Source organism: Dendropsophus ebraccatus, chromosome 1 (assembly GCF_027789765.1).
Source record: "Dendropsophus ebraccatus isolate aDenEbr1 chromosome 1, aDenEbr1.pat, whole genome shotgun sequence".
NCBI lineage: Eukaryota > Metazoa > Chordata > Amphibia > Anura > Hylidae > Dendropsophus > Dendropsophus ebraccatus.
This window is the reverse complement of record NC_091454.1, coordinates 72,694,922-72,716,831: the sequence shown is the minus strand read 5'-3', so window position 1 is coordinate 72,716,831 and position 21,910 is coordinate 72,694,922. Positions and strand designations below refer to the sequence as shown.

The 21,910-nt window shown below is 41.9% G+C and overlaps 1 protein-coding gene across 2 annotated transcripts; it reads left to right on the top strand.

Moving 5' to 3' along the window:
• The first annotated feature begins 9,913 nt into the window (after positions 1–9,913).
• Positions 9,914–20,879, top strand: LOC138774440 (uncharacterized). Of its 2 annotated transcripts, none has more exons than XM_069955324.1 (9): positions 9,914–10,019; positions 11,512–11,594; positions 12,313–12,375; positions 12,464–12,508; positions 13,185–13,232; positions 13,506–13,571; positions 15,879–15,929; positions 19,334–19,818; positions 20,786–20,879. In XM_069955324.1, exons 1-8 carry the CDS (start codon positions 9,980–9,982, stop codon positions 19,787–19,789), a joined length of 852 nt encoding a protein of 283 aa, XP_069811425.1. In that variant the 5' UTR covers positions 9,914–9,979; the 3' UTR covers positions 19,790–19,818; positions 20,786–20,879. The 2 variants fall into 2 exon arrangements, with proteins under 2 accessions (XP_069811425.1, XP_069811417.1); XM_069955316.1 differs by having other exon boundaries at positions 19,334–19,829.
• Positions 20,880–21,910: the final 1,031 nt, after the last annotated feature.

Genomic DNA, 21,910 nt, shown 5'->3' with positions numbered 1-21,910 from the left:
CTGCTATGGAGGAAGTGAGGACAGAGTTGAAGCGCCAGAGCGACAGACAAGACGTTCTCATGCAGTGTCTGCATACCATCTCATCTCGCCTGGACACCTTGTCAGCTCCTGTTCAGACAGCGCAGAATCCTCCTCCAGTACATGAGTTTCCAGATCCTGGAGCACCAGCCGCCCAGCTGTCTTTGCCATTCGTTATGATGGTGATCCAGTCCTGTGCCGTGGTTTTTTGAACCAGTGTTCCATACACTTCGAGCTCCACAGACACCGCTTTCCCACTGAGCGCTCCAGGGTGGCCGTCATTATCTCCCTGCTCTCTGGTAAGGCCCTGGCGTGGGCAAATCCCATTTGGGAACATGGAGGTCCGGATACGTCTAGTATCCAGCTTTTCCTGGCCCAGTTCCGGTCCATATTTGAGGAGCCTGGTCGAACAACATCTGCAGCCTCAGCTTTGCTTCGGTTGCGCCAGGGATCCCAGACCGTAGGGGACTATGCCATCCAGTTCCGTACCCTGGTGGCTGAGCTCTCGTGGAACGAGGAGGCGCAGCTGGCCGTCTTCTGGGAGGGACTAGCTGACAGAATAAAGGACGAGCTGGCAGGCCGTGACAGACCTACCTCCCTGAATGACTTAGTTTCTCTGGCAACCCGAATTGATATGCGATTTCGGGAACATTCTAAAGAGGTTGCCCGCCTCAGAAGATCGCCCCATCTGGCAGCCACATTTCAAAGGCCGATCCTTACACCAGTGACTCCCTTTGCTGGAGAAGTGCGTTTTTAAGAAGACATCTTTACCCTTCCTAGGGTTCATAATATCTGATTGGCCATGCCCACAGGGGCTCCATGCTATTTAAAGATTTTGGGGTTTTGCAAACTTTTACAGGAAGTTCATTCCTAATTTTTCTACGGTAGTGTCTCCCATCTCTGCCCTGACCAAGAAAGGGGTAGCCAGGAGACAAGGTTTGGCTCTCATCTCGGAATATTCGGTTACGTCTGCCATCATACAGGTTTGCTCCACGTTTCCTAGGTCCCTTTGTGGTGCTACAGAGGATCAATCCGGTCACCTACAAGTTGAAGTTACCACCCACCTTGCGAATCCCTAACGCCTTTTATGTATCTCTCTTAAAACCGTTGATCCTCAACAAATTTTCCAAACCACTTCCAGATGTTCCAGTTTCCATTGATCCTGATGAGGAGCTTGAGGTAAAGGACATCTTAGACTGCAAGTTTGTCAGAGGCAAGAAGTACTTCCTTGTGGACTGGAAGCATTTTGGTCTTGAAAAGAGATCCTGGGAGCCAGAGGAGAACATTCATGCTCCTACCTTGCTGCAGAAATTTCTCTCCTGTCACGCCTTGAAGAAGAGGGGGCGTAAGGAGGGGGGTACTGTAACGGCGGCTGGGCGTTCCAGCTGCTGTGTGTTCATTCACCGCCATTAGTCCATCAGACCTTCGGGTCAAGCTGCATGTTCCTCTGCATGTAGTATAGTTCTAGCCACTAGAGGGGGCGCGTGCACACTGCTCTGTGCTTTAATTATGCTGCACCTGTGGCTTAGCCATTTAAGGAAGCTTCCTGCACATGTGCTCTGCCTAAGCGTCAAAGTCCTTTGGTCTTGCTAAGGTGTTCCTGCATTTGCTCTGCAATAGCATTCCTGTGTTCCTGTATCCTCTGCCCTGGTTCCTGTATATCTGCCTTGGTTCCGCTGTTCCTGTCCTGTTATCACTAAGGTGTTCTCATTCCCTGGAGTTCCTCTTGTTTGTTCCTGCACTCCCAGTTGCATCCGGCATATCTGCATCCTGTGTGAACTTGACCCAAGCGTGTCTGCTCCAACTACCACTCCTGCATCTGGTTATCCGCCTTGTGTGAACTTCACTGTGTGAACTGCACCTGTGTCTTCGTTCTCAGCATCTGTCACCTGCATCCATCACTTTCATCCGGTGTGTCCTGTGTGCATTATTGTCTGTACTGTCAGTTGGCAACATGGGTTGACTCACCCTTGCCATCTGGTCTGCCCAGACCAGCTGATATGTGCCTTGTTTATCTCAAGATGTAGCGAGCTGGTGTATCCTCTGGGAAAGTCTAGCTCCACCTTCAGGAGTATCTTGTGAAGAACGAAGGATACGCTTAGACAACGCCCTTGGGGATAGACGGGCACGTGACACAGTGGGCTCACGTCCGCTGATCCTGACATAAATAAGTACTATAGATAATTATTTGTGGGTGCTTGGACCAATGAAACACATTTACATTATTTCCTAAGGGAAGACACTGCTCGGTTCTCAAAATGCTCAGTTCTCAAACTGCCCTCCTGAACCAATTAAGTTCGAGAACGGAGGTATTTGCAACCATGATACATTCCCTTTAAGGGTGCATTCACACATACAGGATCTGCAACAGATTTAATGGCGCCGATTTGAAGTTGCAGCTCCTGTAGGTCCCGCTTAGCCAACCAGTGCCAATCAGTATGTTCTGGGCAGCGGCTGGCTAAGCGGGCTGGCAGCCGGATGACAATCCCACTGTGAGTATGTAATCTCATTGAAAATGAAGGGAGGGGATCAGCAGCAGATTTCCCTGTGAATTTCCAGTGTGAAATCCGCTGCGGATCCGTTCTGTGTGAATCTAGCCTAACTGCACAAAATCTATGACCTTCATCAAATACACCATGGCTAAAGCACTGGCATATTGTTATACAATATGAAAATAGATTTCTTAAGAGGTGGCTGTGTAAAATAGGCCTTGCAGCATAAAGGAAAAAAAGGGAGGTTGGTAAAATGACAGTGGTCCAAAAAGATGGGCGCAAAATGAACGTTGCCGGAATAATGCCTAAAAAGGGGTATTAAGAGGGGCGTTATTTTCAAAGCAACTGTTGCCAGAAAGTTATAAATCTGTAAATTATCTCTATTACTCTTTCACTACTTATCATTTGCTGTATGTCCTGCAAGAAGTGAAGTTTTCTTTCCAGTCTGACACAGTGCTTTCTGCTGCCATTTCAGTCCACAACAGGAACTGTGCAAAGCAGTAGAGGTTTTTGTGGGGATTTGCTACTGTTTCTGTCATGGACAGAGGTGGCAGCAGAGAGCACTGTGTCAGCCTGGAAAGAATACACCACTTCTTGCAGGGCATACGGCAGCAGATAAGTACTGAAAGACTTAGTAATTTATAAAACTTTCTGACACCAGTTGGTATAAAACCTTTTTTCTCCAGAGTACCCACTTAAGAGATCTATATCTAAAAGGCTATTACCATCATGTATAATGAATGTTGAATGATGAATGTTATATGAGACCTTGTGTAGTTATGCTAGTGAAACTGATATTGTTGTAACACTATACAAGACGTAATAGAAGCATAAGATTTACTCTTATTTAGGTGTGATCTGCTTTAGGAATGACTGCTGACATTTATCTAGTCCAACAGAGATTTACTTAGGCTTTACTCTGTCTTTCTCTTTGCCGGCCAAGTGTCTGATATTTGACTATGTACAGTATATATTAACAATACTATAAATCTGATAATCTGCTTACAAGGCAATGTTAATCACATTACAAATATGACAGAAAGATAGAATCACCGTGTCTTGGTTAATACCAAGGTAAACTAGCATGACAACTAATACGCATTTAGTGACATTTACATGTCGTCTGATCTTTAAGATAATAAGAGAAAATAAAGAATATTTCTAAACTGAAACCATGAGATTGGAAGTTAAGTTAGAAGGGCTGTGCCTTTATGGACCCGTGTAACAGAATTCGTTTAGAGCTGCGTAGGTTGCATCTACTCATTGCCTCAAGTTACTGAAGACAAATGGGTAAAAATCTTTAAAATGTCCAATAAATTTAGCAAAAACCTGCACACTGCAACTTCCTCAACTGGCAAAGGTGTGTCTGAAAGAGAGCCTGTTTTCCCATATACAATCCAAAGATGCAAGACAACACCAGTTTCACTTAAACTTTTTATAACATTAAATCACCACAGTGTAAGAAAATCCGCTTGCCTTGATAAGTACAAAGTCCATTTGCCCTGACTGGGCTATGAAAGATCCATGCTCGTAATGAGCTACCAGCTGCACTCATGGGTAAGCGTTGGCTGAAGATGTCTGTGACATTTCGAAGCACGATAGCTTCTTTCTCAAGCAAGCTTTTTTCTCAAGCTTGAGAAAGAAGCTATCGTGCTTCAAAACGTCGCAGACGTGTAGATGTGGTTCTTCAGCCAACGCTTACCCGTGAGTGCAGCTGGTAGCTCATTACGAGCATGGATCTTGCATAGCCCAGTCAGGGCAAATGGACTTTGTTTAAAAAGACTTGTATGTACTCCTCATATCTAGCTTCATTGGATTGTATATAAAAATCTTTAAAACCAGTTGCAAATCTGTTCTGTTTGTAAAGGTCCACACTAGTTTTTTAAATAGGGAATTCAAAGCTCTGTAAAGCCCTGTTCAGGTTTTCTGCATTCAGCGGAAATGTCCTGTTTTTTTTTTTTAAGACTAGAAAAGAAATCTTTAAAACAGGACACTTCAAGGCCTTTATTTAATACCAATATACATCTGCAGAGATAGAGGGACTTATGGAGGTCTTCAGGTACACGGAGTGGTACCATAAGGAGGCATTGACTAATTCGTTAGGTAAGCTTCAATTACCAGATAGGAGACTTACTTGAGAGGAACTTTATCCGGCCGAGAGGGGAAGGGGTAAGTGGGAGGGGGGAGGGTAAATTGTTTTGGGGGAAGGGTTGAGTTGGGTCGTGGGAATTAAGGAAAACTGTTAGTCATTTTATCCTCTGATATGATGTCACATATATACCCTGACCTGGCAGGAGCGAGACACTTAAATTCTTGCAGTTACTTGATGTAATATTATACCAAATGTATCTTGTACGCCTTTTCTTTACTTTGGACTTTCTGTCGGGTTTTCTGCATGATGGTGCCATTGTTGTTTGATATGACATCTTCTGGTCTGTTCACCAATAAAAATGTTTTTGAAAAAATAAAATAAAACAGGACACCTCTGCTGTTGCATCCAGTTGCAGTTGACTTCTGTGTTATAAAAAGCAGGAACCATCTGACTCATGCTCTTAAAGAAGAGGTCCCACCAAATTTATAAAAGGGAAGAAGGCAGGGGGGTGCGGGGAAAAAAATAAACAACCTAAACCCACCTGTTGCTGTGTCTCTGTTGTACCGCTCATGGGTCCCACTGACGGTCGCTGGATGAAATTTTCGTCTGGAAACCGAGTATGTCACTTACCCGGCTCTTCCAGTTGTAACATCATGACCCAGCTTAGCGATTGCTCGCTCATCCAGTCAGTAACTGGGGTGGTGGTTGGGGCAGTGATTGGCTGATCAGCTGAGTACGTGACGTTGCAGCTAGGAGAGCTCAAGGTCATTGGCAGCTGGCAGCTGGACCCAGAAGAGGTGCAACGGGGCACGAGAATAGGTAAGCTTATTTTATTATTTTCCGCACTCCTCTAGCTTCCTGACTTTTTTAATTTGGTGGGACTCAAAAAGAGCTGCTGCTATCTCTAAAGATCACAAGATGAGTGAACTGAACTTCCCAAACCAAGTTTGATTAGGAACTTTGCGAAAAATTGGATTCGGGAACAAACCGAATTTTTCAAACTTTGTACATAGGTTAGTCTAAAATGGTGGTCGCACATAATACATTACATTATTGCAAAAGTGCAAGTGCAAGGGCCAATCGGCTGCAAGCCATTCCCACTGTGACATCACACTTCCCCCTACAGTATATTCAGGAGCATGCTATCAGCCCGCCATTCAGCTCCTGATCAGTGAACTGAACACACACACATTTTAGAGAAAGGGATAGAGAGAGGCAGGGAGACAGAAGGTTAATTAGGAAGGGATGGAAGAAAGTAATTGTTTAATCTGTGTAACTGTGTGTGTCACTACATGATGTCCACAGCTCCCCTGGGTGATTTTAAGCCCTTGAATCATCTGACAGGTGACATCTTCAGTGCTAAAAACTGTGTCTGGGGGGGGGGTGGATGCAGTAAGGGGAGAAGGAGGTGTGGCCTCCTCCCACACCTGATTGATCATGATTTACACCTGCCAGATTCACTTAGTGAATTGGGCCGGGGCAAAGGGGATGGGGCCTTATTTAAGACTGGCTTACGAGTTCGCTGGTCTTAATAAATGTCCCCCAATATGTCCAAACGTACAAAGTCTGGTCCTTTTCATGGTATGACCAGTGGCAGCGGCAGAACTAGTTATGAAGGCAGGAAAGTCGGAGGCACAAGTGGTCGTGCAGATGTTAGCATATAAGATCCAGTGGTTATGTTTTGACCTGTCAACCTGTAGTCCTGGTTTGGTTAACACAGAGTTTGAGCTCCGTACTGGCAAGTAGCCATACCTGTAGCCATCAATTGGATCTGTCACCTGGTTGTTCTAGGCCCTACTAGCTCAAAGAGAGTGCTGCTACAGCTTCACAGTCAACTGTCTGTTCGACGCTCTACTGGTCCAAGTGAAAGCTGCTGGGGCTACTGCTTCCACCGTCAACTGGCTGTTCTAGGCCCTACTGGGTTCAAGAGGGTGCTGCATTCAATTTTCTGTACTAGGCCCTGTGGGGTCACTTACACTGTGACTAATGCGGCCAAATCTGTTACGGGGCGAGAATGGTCTAAATAAATATTACTTACTGATGCTAACTGATTCCCGCAGTAATACTCTCTGTTCACACAGTTATTAAAAACCATGCTTCTTGGTGCTTTTTGTTTTGCCTCAGAAGCGCTTTTTATTGCCTGAGACAAGTACAAACTCTCTTAAGTAACATATCACTCCTTTTTCAGTGTGACTTTCAAACTTGCTTTTTGGACGCTTCTCCCATTGAACTCAATGCCACATTAAAGGGGAACTCCAGGTAGAGGTTTAAAAAAAATAAAACTTTTGCAGAAGCATAAAGCATTACTTACCTATCTATTCCAGTTTTGAAACTACCAAAAATCCATTTTTTTTTTGGGGGGGGGGGGGGGTTGTTCTGTTTTGTGTTTCTGCACTTCCTGGTTGAGCAGTTGTACGCAGTACTACAGGTTCCAGAATGCAATGCTTTCCCTCAGCTGTTCATCACAGTCCCCCACCCTGTACAATCCCCACCCAAATCTAATGCAGAACATCTAGGCTGTGTTCACACATTGCAGTTTCATTGTGTTACTGAATTATTTGCAGTAATTTATCATTTCATTGTGGTCCCACCCACACAGCACACGGTTACTACCTGTAACACCACAAAGCACACTGTATTCTCTACCTGTAACACCACATAGCACACTGTATTCTCTACCTGTAAGGCTACGTTCACACAGAGCAAAAGGGGCGGATTACGCGAGGAAATATTTCCGCCTGAAATCAACTGACGCTGAATTCCTAGGAGAATATAAGCAGAATGTAAGCAGAATCCCTGCGTGAAATTCCGCTAGGAAAGTGTTCAGCTCGTAATCAGCTATTGACAAATTCAGCGCGGAATACTCGAGGAATCCGCGCTGAATCCGCATGTATTCAGCGCTGAAATTCAGTGAGTATTTGGAGAGTAAACTAGACTATACCAGAATTTATACTAGAATCCTCCTCCCCCCTTTTTTCCCCATTTCCGCGCTGATTCAGCGCGTAATTTCCGCTTGTATTACGCATGTATTCCGCGCTGAAACAGAAAATCAGAGCCCCATTGGTTTGTATAGGCTTCCGCTAACGGAAGAATGAACATGTTCATTATTCTGGCGGAAAGCGGATTAGTTCAGTGCGGAAATTCCACCGTGTGAACTGCAGAGCAGAATTTCCATTCAACACAATGGAAATTAGCTCTGCACCTATTCTAACGGCTGAAATTTCAGCGCTGATTCAGCGCAGAAATTCAGCTGCTTTTGCTCTGTGTGAACGAGCCCTAACACTGATATTGGAATAAAGTAAAGAATTTTTTGAATTTTTTTTCTTTTTATCTCCACGCATATATTATGATCAAGCATCTTTTATCTTTAAAGTTGAGCCCTACAATAAGGCTCTGATCCTCTCTGCCGTTTAGTATCATTTACTTGTGTTACTGCATCATTTTTGTGAATACGCTGCAGTACTGCAATGAAACTCCAACATGTGTGAACACAGCCCTAATTTCACTGCACACTTTTGCACAATCAGAAAAATCAGTGCAACACATGCCTCTGGCTGGTCAGAGATGGTGAATCACTCAGGGGATTTGGTTATCCAGAAAAGCCTCCTCTGATATCACACCCTGCCTTCTGTCTGCATCATCAGCAAACACACACAATGTGAGACAGAGGCACAGAATATTTGTCTCCTAAGGCGGGATAGCAGTGGGAGCAGGAGACAATATGGATTGGCACAGAGGCCATTTTTCTTCACTTCCTGGGTTTCTATCAGCTACCAGTGTGGCAGAACTGTACAGATACGGTAATACATTGTATAGACACATCTATATAACTTTTAATGTACTTTTAATAGAAAATAAGTTTTCCTTATCCAGAGTTCCCCTTTAAGACATTTTGAGACAGATTCTGTGGCAATAGAGCCCCCCCCCCCCCCCCATAGTCTCGCTATTGTAGCTGCAATCATTCAGCTATTTTAATGCAGTTTGTTTAAGGTTCACTTAGGTTGGGGCTTTTGAAAAGCTCTTCATCTTTAATGGAAATGATTCAAGGCTTCTCTAGATATTAAGGCTTTATTAACATGAAACTGGAAACAAAATCACACCAGTGCTAACAATCATGTTTTACAATTATACATTTCTTTAATCTCAGATGTATCATATTTTACCTATACTGTCTCCCACCGAACTGTAAAACAAGCCGGAGAAGCGTGCAGTTATGTGCTAATGATACCAGCACCATATACTTATAATGAAGATCGTCTCATGCAGTGAGCCAGGGGGTGAAGAAAGTAACTCTTCTCTTGCCTTGATTTGTCTGATCACAAACTAAAAAAAAATGTATATGTCTCAAAAACATTTTTTTAATTAATGGTGTGCAACAATGTTTTTTCATTAACATCGGTTTTAGTCTCCAAAACATGTCAACAGTTTTTCTAATGAAGAATAACTAAAATATTTCCCATGTTCATAGGATTAGGAATAAGTGTCTGATAGCAGGGAGCCCCAGAGTGTCATACTTGGGTGACTCTAGCGCTCCTATAGAGAATGTATAGAGTACATACTGACCCACCAATCTGTGTAGTACGTTGAGTTGGGGCCCCATTCCGAAGATCACTGGGGGTGATAGAGGTCAGACCTCCTGTGATTTTAAACTTATCTCCAATGTTATTGGGCTGGAATTTCCCTTTAAACATAATAAACTGTTTAGAAATGGTATATTTTTAGCCTTCATTATGAACCATGTATTATTATGCAAAGATACTTCCACGTTTTTGAGTCCAGGTAAAAGATGGATACTTTAATGGTACTTCACGTCTAGGCTCCAGGAGAAACTGGGACCCCCCAAAAAACAATAAGTAGATCACCACCAGCTGCTCTAATTCTAACCAGAGCTTCTTGGTCTTACAATTAAGAAACCAATGAAACCTATTGGGAGCACTGATGTACCTAAACTCACGGTCTAAAAGATAACACTCATAAATGTTTATCACGCCATAATCTTTGTTGTGTTTGATCTACTGTTCAGTGACATTTACCATTTCTTACTACAGCTTCCCCTATGTTTGGTTTTACCTGTTGCCAAGTAAATTCTAAGATAACATTTAATTAACATGACGGTACAAAATAACCAGTAAGTTCATAAACTTTGATCATCCTAGCACAACGTGACAGGTAAGGATCACGATTATCAGGTTTCATCCTTCTTATGTTTCACTATGGTATTACACCATCTGTATCATTATGATGGATGTTTGGTTAGTATTGAATGTACTAGTAGACTGCAGATAGTATAAATTGACCAAATCTCCAGTTATTACACAGTTCATTTCCAGAGCTCATAGTGAAGATCCCCTTTGCTAGAAGGACAGAAGTGAAGACCATGTATCATCTCCTGCTGATTGCGGCTCTATGCTGTTTTGGTAAGTGCCAGAGATAGTGTAACTATTCGGCTGGTAAGTTTAGTCGTGCAGTACACAATCTGTGTGAAACAACAACTGGTGTAAGTGGCCTATTATAACCAATCACAGCTCATTAAGAGCTCGTTATGATATCAAAGCTGAGCTGTGATTGGCCGCTGTGGCCGAATTACGCCAGTTGTTTCACACAGATATCCTTGTTGAAGAACTTATTGACTGAAATCTCTTCTCTTTCAGTAGACAGTGTCACCTAGTGATAGGATCCCCTTATTAGACTCCTAAGCATGGAAACATCACAGATTGCAGTACATGACAAGTTATACTGAATATATTCCTACAAAGATATATATTGATATGCTCAGCTCTTCCTGAACTATACCATGAGGCTGATAGATTAGATGGTGACACTTTCCCTTAAAGGAGAAATCCAGCGAAAATCTTTATTAAAGTATTGTATTGCCCCCTAAAAGTTCTACAAATCCCCAATATACACTTATTACAGGAAATGTATATAAAGAGCTTTTTTCCCTGCACTTACTACTGCATCAAGGCTTCACTTCCTGGATAGCATGGTGATGTCACGACCCAACTACCTTGATGCAGTAGTAAGTGCAGGGAAAAAAGCACTTTAAAAGCATTTCCCGTAATAAATGTATATTAGTGATTTGTATAACTTCTGGGGGGCAATACAATACTTTAATAAAAATTTTCGCGAAACTTCTCCTTTAAATGCATAAAGTGTATGCAGTGCAGTCCTAGGCTACCTCTAAAGTTATCTACAGGCACACAGAATGTTATCAATTTATTCTGGGTATGCAGAAGGACTCTGTACAAGAGGAAAATGATCTATATTGATATGAAATTGTTCAACCCAGAAGTTGGGACCTATTCACATAAAGAGAGATTTTTTTTTATAGATATACATCCTTTTTAAAAGGGAGTGCTGTAAAATCGCAGCTAAAGTCAACCTAGGCTTTAACTGGTTTCTTCTTCTTCACTGTGCTGCATTTTATTTATTGTAAGCTTTCACTATTAGGCTATGTTCACACAATGTAAAAATAAGGGCAAAATATGGCGTATTTTGATAAATATAGCCTGAAATAATGATCATGCTCTTTATTTCAGGCAGTATTTATCCAAATACGGCCGTATTTTGCCCTTATTTTTATGTTGTGTCAAAGTAAAACACCACCGGGTTTGGAAACTTGGATTAAATTCATAAGAAATTCCTTCTTAATATACACAGCATGTGCCATACATACTGTGTTTCCCTTACAATAAGACAGTGTCTTATATTCGTTTTTGCGCCCAAAGATGCGATATGTCTTAATTTTAGGTGATGTCTTATTTTTCCATGAAGAATTCATACTTATTGTTGAACAAAAGGCCGCTCTGTGCCGGTTTCTGCACTGGCCCAGCACTAACTGTAATAAATATGCTGTTCTATTCTTAAATGTTGTAGTTAAGATTACTAACAGTGTTTTATATTTTCTAGCTCCTGGCATGTCAAGTGTTATTAGGAATGGCAATGTTGAACAAAGTTCCGATGAAGGTGTAAGCTGCTTGCAGAAGGGTATGGTAAGTGTATGACATACTATGTTAGCACCTGCAAAAAGTAAAAATCTAAGAGCGAAACCATCAGCAGACTAGACAGATCTAACCCGCTATTTCCTTGCAGCGCAGGGCAACGAAGATAAGTTTTTTTACCTTTATCCTTGGTGCTATTTTTGCGCAGTTTGTAGTTAAATCCATAGGCTAGTAAGGCAGTTTGTTGCATTGGGAGTGAGGCTACTGCCCCCAGTGCACCAATCCAGCCTGCCCCATCCACCGCAAACCACTGTACTAGTCTATGGATTTAACTACAAACTGCATGGAAACTGTGGCAAGGATGAAGGTAAGAAACTTACCTTTATCCCCAGTGCCCTGTGCGCTTTAATGAGTTTTCCATAGAGTTATGGTTTTAACATACAATGGTCATCCTGGAACCAATTAATATTGTATCTTGAGGGTCCAGTGTGCGTGTGTGTATATGTATATATATATATATATATATATATATATATATATATAAAATTTCTATATATTGAGGACCACTGGACAGTAACATTTATTCATGAACAAAAAATCTTCTGTCTACGGCCGTCTTTACTTGACTTGAATCTCTGTGTTGGTTGTAAATTGTGACTGGTGTTCAACCTGAACAATATGTTTTAAATGTTTCCCAATTTCTGTTATACTATAAGCACATTATGCATCTTTTTGTTTACATGATAAAAAATATATACTTTTTTTTTAGGAAAACAATGAAAAAGCTGCTGAGAGTGTGGCAAAAATAATCTGCATGTACTTAAATTCTAAGGTAAAAAGAAAATTAGCATGTTTGTTTATAGTGCTTTCAGACTGTGTTTTATAGAGATTTTATGTCTACACTTATGTTTTCTTCATAGGGTTTGCCTGATGAAAGACTTATCAAAGCAATACAAAATCTTGAGGTAGGCATCCTATATTATGTTGATCTCAATTACGGTACATTAATCTAAATTTCCGCATGAACCTTGTTTAGTGTTCACAGTGTGTGATCTCATAATTGAGTAGATACGTCATTTCTGTATCAAGGAAATAGAAACTTTTTACTTCCTAGATGGTACCACATAGAGATTACTGTTCCAGAAAACCTGACAGATCATTACATGTAAAGCATTTAAATAGTTGCCTAATTTATGCCTGCTACAGATGCCCTTTAGAGTGTCTTTTAGAGATGCCTCTATAGAATAGTGCTTGCCACAAGTGGCTCCATTCCAAATACATATTGTCCTCCAAAGCCCAACTAGCACAACCATCTCTCACACCCACCCTGTGCATAGAAATGGCTGTTGTTAACAGTAAAGAAATAAGGAAACATATGGCTTAATGGCCATTTGGTGTTGTATAGGAGCTGCCAATCAGAGGTCATAACAGATAACAGGGCAAAACTGTTAATTATTATAAAAGAATAGCAATTAAATTAGGAGAAGAATGCAACAAATATATTTAAACCATCTTATAGCCATCTGACATGTAGCTATCCTATAGTTTACCACAAAACGTTATAATAAATGTTGGTGCTGTATTTGGATAGCTGTGGTCTTTCACTCACTTGTGATATTGTTTTACATTCTCACATATTAGGAGGACACAGGCTGCACCACTGAAAAGATCTTTGGGACACAAAATCCAGTATGTTTTCTTCTTGTATATAATTGACTGTTTATGTTATAACTGCATTGTGCACCGTACTGTGGGCTGGTTAGTTATGTTTGAGGTTCAATCTTATAGATCAAGCCTGTAGTGAATTCATTGCTTCAGGGGAAATCTCAGTCTGATACTCAGCATTTTCAAACCCATTGAAATTCATTAAGAATGTGTATGTGACGCCTCAATAAATGTTCATAAAGTGACACTCTATTTAACTATTCTATTTAACTTCTTGTGTTATCTGTTGTCTCGCAGGAGCAAGTAGCTAAGGATGAGAATGGTGTTCTAGCAGGACAGATAACCATCATGGAACGGCTGCTGGTAAAAACACATAAATTGGTGAATTACATGTTTATGTTCAAGTCATTATGGACACTGTTCTAATGCAGGCACATGACTTGTTACAGACGCTGTTCTGATGCAGGCACATGACTTGTTACAGACGCTGTTCTGATGCAGGCACATGACTTGTTACAGACGCTGTTCTGATGCAGGCACATGACTTGTTACAGACGCTGTTCTGATGCAGGCACATGGCTTGTTACAGACGCTGTTCTAATGCAGGCACATGACTTGTTACAGACGCTGTTCTGATGCAGGCACATGACTTGTTACAGACGCTGTTCTGATGCAGGCACATGACTTGTTACAGACGCTGTTCTGATGCAGGCACATGACTTGTTACAGACGCTGTTCTGATGCAGGCACATGGCTTGTTACAGACGCTGTTCTGATGCAGGCACATGACTTGTTACAGACGCTGTTCTGATGCAGGCACATGGCTTGTTACAGACGCTGTTCTGATGCAGGCACATGGCTTGTTACAGACGCTGTTCTCATGCAGGCACATGACTTGTTACAGACGCTGTTCTCATGCAGGCACATGACTTGTTACAGACGCTGTTCTAATGCAGGCACATGGCTTGTTACAGACGCTATTCTGATGCAGGCACATGGCTTGTTACAGACGCTGTTCTAATGCAGGCACATGGCTTGTTACAGACGCTATTCTGATGCAGGCACATGGCTTGTTACAGACGCTGTTCTGATGCAGGCACATGACTTGTTACAGACGCTGTTCTGATGCAGGCACATGGCTTGTTACAGACGCTGTTCTAATGCAGGCACATGGCTTGTTACAGACTCTGTTCTGATGCAGGCACATGGCTTGTTACAGACGCTGTTCTGATGCAGGCACATGGCTTGTTACAGACGCTGTTCTAATGCAGGCACATGGCTTGTTACAGACGCTGTTCTGATGCAGGCACATGACTTGTTACAGACGCTGTTCTGATGCAGGCACATGGCTTGTTACAGACGCTGTTCTAATGCAGGCACATGGCTTGTTAAAGACGCTGTTCTAATGCAGGCACATGGCTTGTTACAGACGCTATTCTGATGCAGGCACATGGCTTGTTACAGACGCTGTTCTGATGCAGGCACATGGCTTGTTACAGACACTGATCTCATGCAGGCACATGACTTGTTACAGACGCTGTTCTGATGCAGGCACATTACTTGTTACAGTTGCTGTTCTGATGCAGGCACATGGCTTGTTATGGATGTTCTTCTAGCACATTGCTAGTTACAGACACATACCTGATACCTGTACTGTAACTGGAATATACCATGTATCTGTACATCCATCATTCTGACAATAAAAAATATTGAATAAGAATATTTTATACAAGTGTTCCAAAACCGTGATGATCTGCACTCCACTCCTGCGCATGACTAGGGGGTATTTCCAGATACTTAGAAATGAGACTAAGTATTTTTTTTACAGAAGGCATATTGAGAAAAGTAAGACATGCATCATTTGATATATTTACAGTGACCATGAAGATTTTTTTCCCAAGGGCCTCCACCAATTATGTTACAGTCTGACATTTGACATTGTGTGCGATAAATCGGGTATCAGGAGCTGATTACTCTTCTAGCAACAGACTCATTCATGAGGGTTTGTTAGTGTATAAAAAAGAGTGTAACTAATTTTAATTGCCTTAGTGGTCCACCATACCTGTTGTATATGTATATTTAAATACAGTTTTGGTGTTAGCTGCTTTGATTTAATATTGTTTGTTAACTTCTAACTTATAGCCTCTGATGATGTCACCAACACAGGTGAATTGAAAGTGACTGTAGCTTGACTGGCAGGATTGGATGTAACCTATTTACTGACTGGCAACATATTGGCCTGCTTGTTGGTGCAACATTGGTGGCACATTGTCCTACACAGTAGTTCCTCATGGTGCTTATCCCAGTACATTGGACTCAGTAGTTGCGTAATTTGTACACTAGTAGACTTTTTTGGTTACGTTGCATGTGCCAGGACTGGTCGAGGGTGCCTCATGACGTACTGTTGCATCTGTTCCACCCTGAGGACATTTTCTGGCTATTTCTTTTTAGTTATATCAATAAAAGTTGCATTTGAAGCTATTCCTTCTTCTGGATTTATTCGAGATTCTGGTGCTAGCATATATATTAGATGGTTGATCAATCCTGCTACAATCAGCAGGTCTGGCCTACCAAATGTTTCTGGGCACACATTATGTCATTTTCCTATGACTTTTTTAATTGATACAATAAGATGTACTCATTATCGCTGTATATTTATTTTTTTTACAGGAAAAGTATAACCCTTTTTATCACAACGTGGCAGCCATGTGTGCTCTGCAGGTAAGAGCTTTGAATTGGCAAATATCAGCATACTCTGATTAAGAAAACTCTTGTCTAGAATATACTGTAATATATTCAATTTACCAGGATTAATTTATCTGTGATGTGAGGGCTCTGCTGGCACTGCTATCTTTTGGGTAAAAGCAAGTCTCTCAGATACAGGCATCACTGCATTCTATTTATCAATGTGCTGGAACCCAAAACTGTCTGCCCATAGTAACCAATCACAGATCAGCTTTCACTGTATGATACAGTTCCCCCACCCCATATGACATGCAAGGCCTGTTGAACATACAATGCCCCCCTCCTTTACCTTACATGGGTGCTAGGTCCTTGTAGTCAGTATGAGGGAGGTCACCAAGCTTTTCTTATATCCTGTATGATGGAGGTCACCCAGCTTTTCCAGCATCTTATACTCAGTATGAGAGAGGTCACCAAGCTTTTCTTATATCCTGTATGATGGAGGTCACCCACCTTTCCCAGCATCTTATACTCAGTATGATGAAGGTCACCCAGCGTTCCCAGCATCTTGCAGTCAGTATGATGGAGATCACCCAGCTTTCCCAGGATCCTGTACTCAGTATGATAGAGGTCACCCAACTTTCCCAGCATCTTATACTCAGTATGATGGATTTCACCCAGCTTTCCAGCATCTTATACTCAATATGATGGTCACCCAGCTTCCCCAGCATCTTGTAGTCAGTATAATGGAGGTCACTGAGCTTTCCCAGCATCTTGTAGTCAGTATGATGGAGCTCACCCAGCGTTCCCAGTATCTTGTAGTCAATATGATGGAGGTCACCCAGCTTTCCTAGCATCCTGTACTCAGTATGATGGAGGTCACCCAGCTTTTCCAGGGCTAGTGGAACCCTGATTTAAGAAGAGGTTGGGGAGCTAGAGAGCAGGCAGAGTTAGGAACCTGGAAAAGCTGGATAACAAACTCTGTAATGGCCTTAGTTTCTTAAAACGTTACACATATGTCATATATGTCATGTCCAGGAAGCTGAGCTGTAAGGGGTTGTTTGACTACCTTCTTAGAAAGACTACTTATTGGGCGAAACATGTAGCAGAAAGCAGCACAATATATAGAAATATAAGTCTCCAGGAGAGTGCACTGGGGGTGGGGTGGAAGGATCGTCGGGTAAGAATGGGGGCCTTACTATTATGTAAGGGTATAGAAGGGCCTGAGTACTATTTCAGGGCTCAAACAGGGCTGGCGGAGGCAGTGTTGCCAGGTTGACGAATTAGCAGGGTATATACAGGTGTGCCTCATACTGGATGTCCATGGATAGCGTGTCCAGGTTCTTTTTTTGAGCGAAGAGCAGACACGCAAGAGAAATCCCATTGAAGAAATAGGAAAGGCAGAATTTTGAGCGGAATCCGCCGCACAAACTCCTCTCCTAAATTCTGCCCTAACACATCACATTTTAAAGACTGAGTGCTACTGGTGTATTTTTCACCTTGTGTAAGGCCCCGTTAACACAGAGCAAGAGCGGCGGAATGCCGCCAGCCTCCATGTCATAATGACATTCTATGGGAGCCTTGCGCGCTCCATCTCTCAGCGCTAAAGAATGAACATGTTTATTCTGCAGCGCTGAGAGACGCTAAGCGATGCGGCGCGTGAGCCTCCCATAGAGTGTCATTATGACATGGAGGCTGGCGGCATTCTGCGGCGGACAATTCCGCCGCTCTTACTCTGTCTGAATGGGGCCTAAGGGACTACTTTTTATGCGGGTTAGGTCAGCGGAAGAAAACAAAACAACTGTTATTTGGTATCTATGATAACAAGGACCAGACTGCAATGCCTGCTGGTCACATGGTTCACGCTAGGCTCCTCCCACAGACAGGAGGATGCCAGAGCAGCAGAAAGATCAAGAAATAGGCTAAAAAGGGTCAAAATAACACTGGGGAGCTGCTGTTTTCACATGGATAGTTTCAAAATTGTGCAATTTTGTTTTTTTTTTAACCATTTCGTGGCAGAACACCTTTAATGTCAAATAGACATGCTTTCAGCTGGTGCAGAATGTGGTGTGTGTGAGTGTACTGGGTGCAGGGGTGTAACTACACAAGGCTGGGCCCCAAAACAAACTTTCAAATCCTCCCGGCTTCTAAATGATTACAGTAGCATAAAAAATTATTAAGTGATTTAAAGGAGAAGTCCAGTGAAAATTTTTATTAAAGTATTGTATAGCCCCCCAAAAGTTATACAAATCACCAATATAGACTTATTACAGGAAATGCACATAAAGTGCTTTTTTTCCTGGACTTACTACTGCATCAAGGCTTTACTTCCTAGATAAAATAGTGATGTCACGACCCGACTCCCAAAGCTGTGCGGGCTGTGGCTGCTGTAGAGGATGATGGCAGGGGGACACTGAGGGACACAGGGCACTGGAGGGACACTGAGCATCCCTCTGCCATCATCCTCTCCAGCAGCCACAGCCCGTACAGCTCTGGGAGTCAGGTCGTGACATCACAATTTTATCCAGGAAGTAAAGCCTTAATGCAGTAGTAAGTGCAGGGAAAAAAGCACTTTATAAGCATTTCCTGTAATAAGTGTATATTGGTGATTTGTATAACTTTTGAGGGGCACTACAATACTTTAATAAAAATTTTCGTCTGACTTCTCCTTTAAGTGTGTAGCTGTAGGTGAAATTTAAAGGGAATCTGTCACCCAGCACCTAACTTTCCAAGATTAGTACAAATGTTTCCAGGTACTGGCAGCGTCGAGGCTCAGTCACTGCACATGGGCCACCAATAAACGGTAGAGGTCATAATGGACGTCCTCATTGGACTGACTGCACAGGTCTCGGTATTAGCCTATACTCATTAACCATACAGTAAAAGCACAGTTATGCCATGATCTCAGAAAAAAATCCAGCAAAACTCAAAATGGATTTACAAAAATTACAGAAAAGTCATAATCAAACTTCTAGTCAATGTCTCAATATATCCTTATTACACACACACACACACACACACACACACACACACACACACACACACACAAGCATCATTTCCGCAAACACCCATTTAACACTTTAACCTTTCATGCTGATTCAGTATCCTTATTTAGCGAAGGTGCTAGGCTGAAATTCTTCTTGAAATTCTCATTCTGCTTAATGCTGAAATGAAGCAGAGTTGAAGCGCCTTTTGGAGCTAAATTATAAACTCCCATTGAATTCTATGGATGTCTGCTAGTGGATTCTGCTTCAGGCAAATTTGGAACTGCATCAAAAAAATTTTGTGCAGTCACAGAAATGCCTTTCAGCTCAATAGGAGGCTTTTTCTATGTGGAATCCACGCTGATTTTGAGACCCATGCCCTCATAATAGAACAGCAGCAGCTATTTCTAAGTGAATATTGTTTCTGCAAAACTAATACTGTATTTCTTTATTTTGCAGGTTATTAACAAAAACAAAGAGGGCACAGGTCTAGGAAATAAACGTGTTACTCGTGGGCTACTTGGGGGAGATTTATTAGGATCACTGTTAAGCCCAGTGAAAGGCCTACTTGGAGGTGGACTACTAGATGGATTACTGGGTGGGCAGGGACTACTTGGAGGGTTAACGGGAGGATTATTGGGTTCCCAGGAGTCTGGTGGTCAGAAAGGTTTATTAGGAAACGCACTTGGTGGAGTAGGGGGCATCTTAGGTGGACAGACAAATGGTGGTTGTGGGCAGGCATCTCAAGGTCTTGGTGGTCTAACGGGGGGAGTAACTGATCTGCTTGCAGGGTTATTAAGTGGAAAAGGAGGGTTGCTTGGAGGAGTATTGAATTTGCCAGGACCACTGCTTGGATCATTACTGAATGGACAAGGAGGACCACTAGGAGGGCTGACAAATATTCTTGGTAGATAAACTGGATCTCTTGGCTAACTGACTCAGAGGTAAAAAACAGGTAAAATATGGATGACACATGTATAATCACACTGTATTAGTGACTGTTCAGGATGTGCTGGTCAAACTAAAAACTATTTCACCGAATAGCGGTCGCACAAAATGAACATGTGAGTTTTATGTGCGGCCGCAGTGTATACAGAGCGTATACACTGCGGCTGTTGTTCCATAGAAACCAATGTAATTTCAGACTTTCAATAAATAGTGTCCGGTGTTGCAATCTGCAACAAGGGCTGTTATTTATTGAAAAAATACATTGTGTGAACAGGGCCATAAAATGTAAAATTAACTTTTAACAGGCGAGTGAATGAATTGACCTATGCAATTCAATACAAGTAGTCATATAAAAGCATAGTTATGAAAATCAATGGCCCACACCAATATGTAATACCTACGAATGGTGTGAAAAAGAATCAGTGTGCCCTATGTGGCTCTCAGCAACTTTGTGCCTATAATAGTAATATAATAATGATTTTTATTTGTATAACGGCAACCGATACCGCAGCACTTATGCCTTTATGTCATATTGAAAGTTGCAGCTGTACAAGGGATGGAAAACCACACTTTTATAACTACTAGTTCAGTTGACTGTAAGGCTTGAACATGAAAGCATTATAGATCATTATAGATCATATTTACTTACAGCAGTACATTATTGCAATGCATTTTTCTCACATTTGGGAACCAATAAATCCTTGTTGTAAACTGTAAAATGTTGGCTTTTATATCGCTGTATGCCAACATAATGTCCCTTTGAGATAGTATTGACAAGTTTACATCCAACTTGTTGCAAGAAATGGGCTCCACTGCGCCTCAACCGATCAAAACATTTGACATGTCTGTGTGACAGTAATGCTTTACATATAACACACATTATAAACCTTATCAACAGTGTTATTTATTGCCACTGTATGGATCTTCTATTACACATTATTTTTTGTTTATTGTTTATTTTAGGAAGCCAAGATTACAATCCAGATGGAATTCAAGAAAATTTCAATATGTAGTTTAGCTTTGCATATCAAATTCCTAATAAAGTAAATGAAAATCAGTATTTGTCATAGCTTCTGTTTGATTTGCTTACATGATCATACAGTGCAAAGGATCTTTTTGTATGCAAAATTGCTAAAATTGTGCTGGTACCTCTATCCCTTTATCTACAATTACCCATTTTCATTGTAATGAACTCCGGAGATGGTAAATGCATGTGACATGGGTCACATACTTAACAAGTTATCCATTGTATCCTCCCCTTCAATAAGAATGTCACCTGGTATTGAAAAGGAAGCAAGCAAAAAGTGTAAGGCAATCTATTCATCCATTTAAATATGTAAAACCAAAGCTACTTCCGAGGTTAGTGAATGTAGTTTTCTCAGCGTGGCAGGAATCATGATGGTGATATTTGGGTGCAGACGTAGCAGCCACATGTGAACCCTGGTCAGGGCCGTATTAATAGCTGCTGCCCTAAGCTCTAAAGCTGAAGACGCCCCACCTTGGGGAGCGTGGGGGAGACTGGTTTCGGCCACATGCATTTCTCTACATGTAGAAACATTGTCTGAATCACATTTTTCATGGTTTTTAACTGCTTAAAACATAAACAAATTTCCACATTGAATCAATGATCAGAGCAGTCTGCATATTGTCATACCAGACCTTAACAATTCCTTCATTCTCACGTGTCTGTTTAGACCAGGGCTACTCAAACTTCCTGCTGGGGCCTTAACAGCCAACCCATGGTGATGCCAAATGAACAGCTACTACAGTGCAATGTTAAGTACTGCAATGCAGCACCCATATTAAGGTGGAGCTCCAGGTAGAAGTTAAAAAGAGAACCTTCTGCAGAAGCAAATAGCATTACTTACCTATCTATCCCAGTTCTGAAACTACCAAAAATCCATTTGTTTTGTTTTTTTTTTTGGGGGGGGGGGGGGGGGGTTGTTCCGTATTGTGTGGTTGTACTTCCTGGTTGAGCAGTTGTACACAGTACTACAGGTTCCAGAATGCAATGCTTTCCCTCAGCTGTTCATCACAGTCCTATACAATGCCTATTCCCCACCCAAATCAGTTGCAGAACATCTAGGC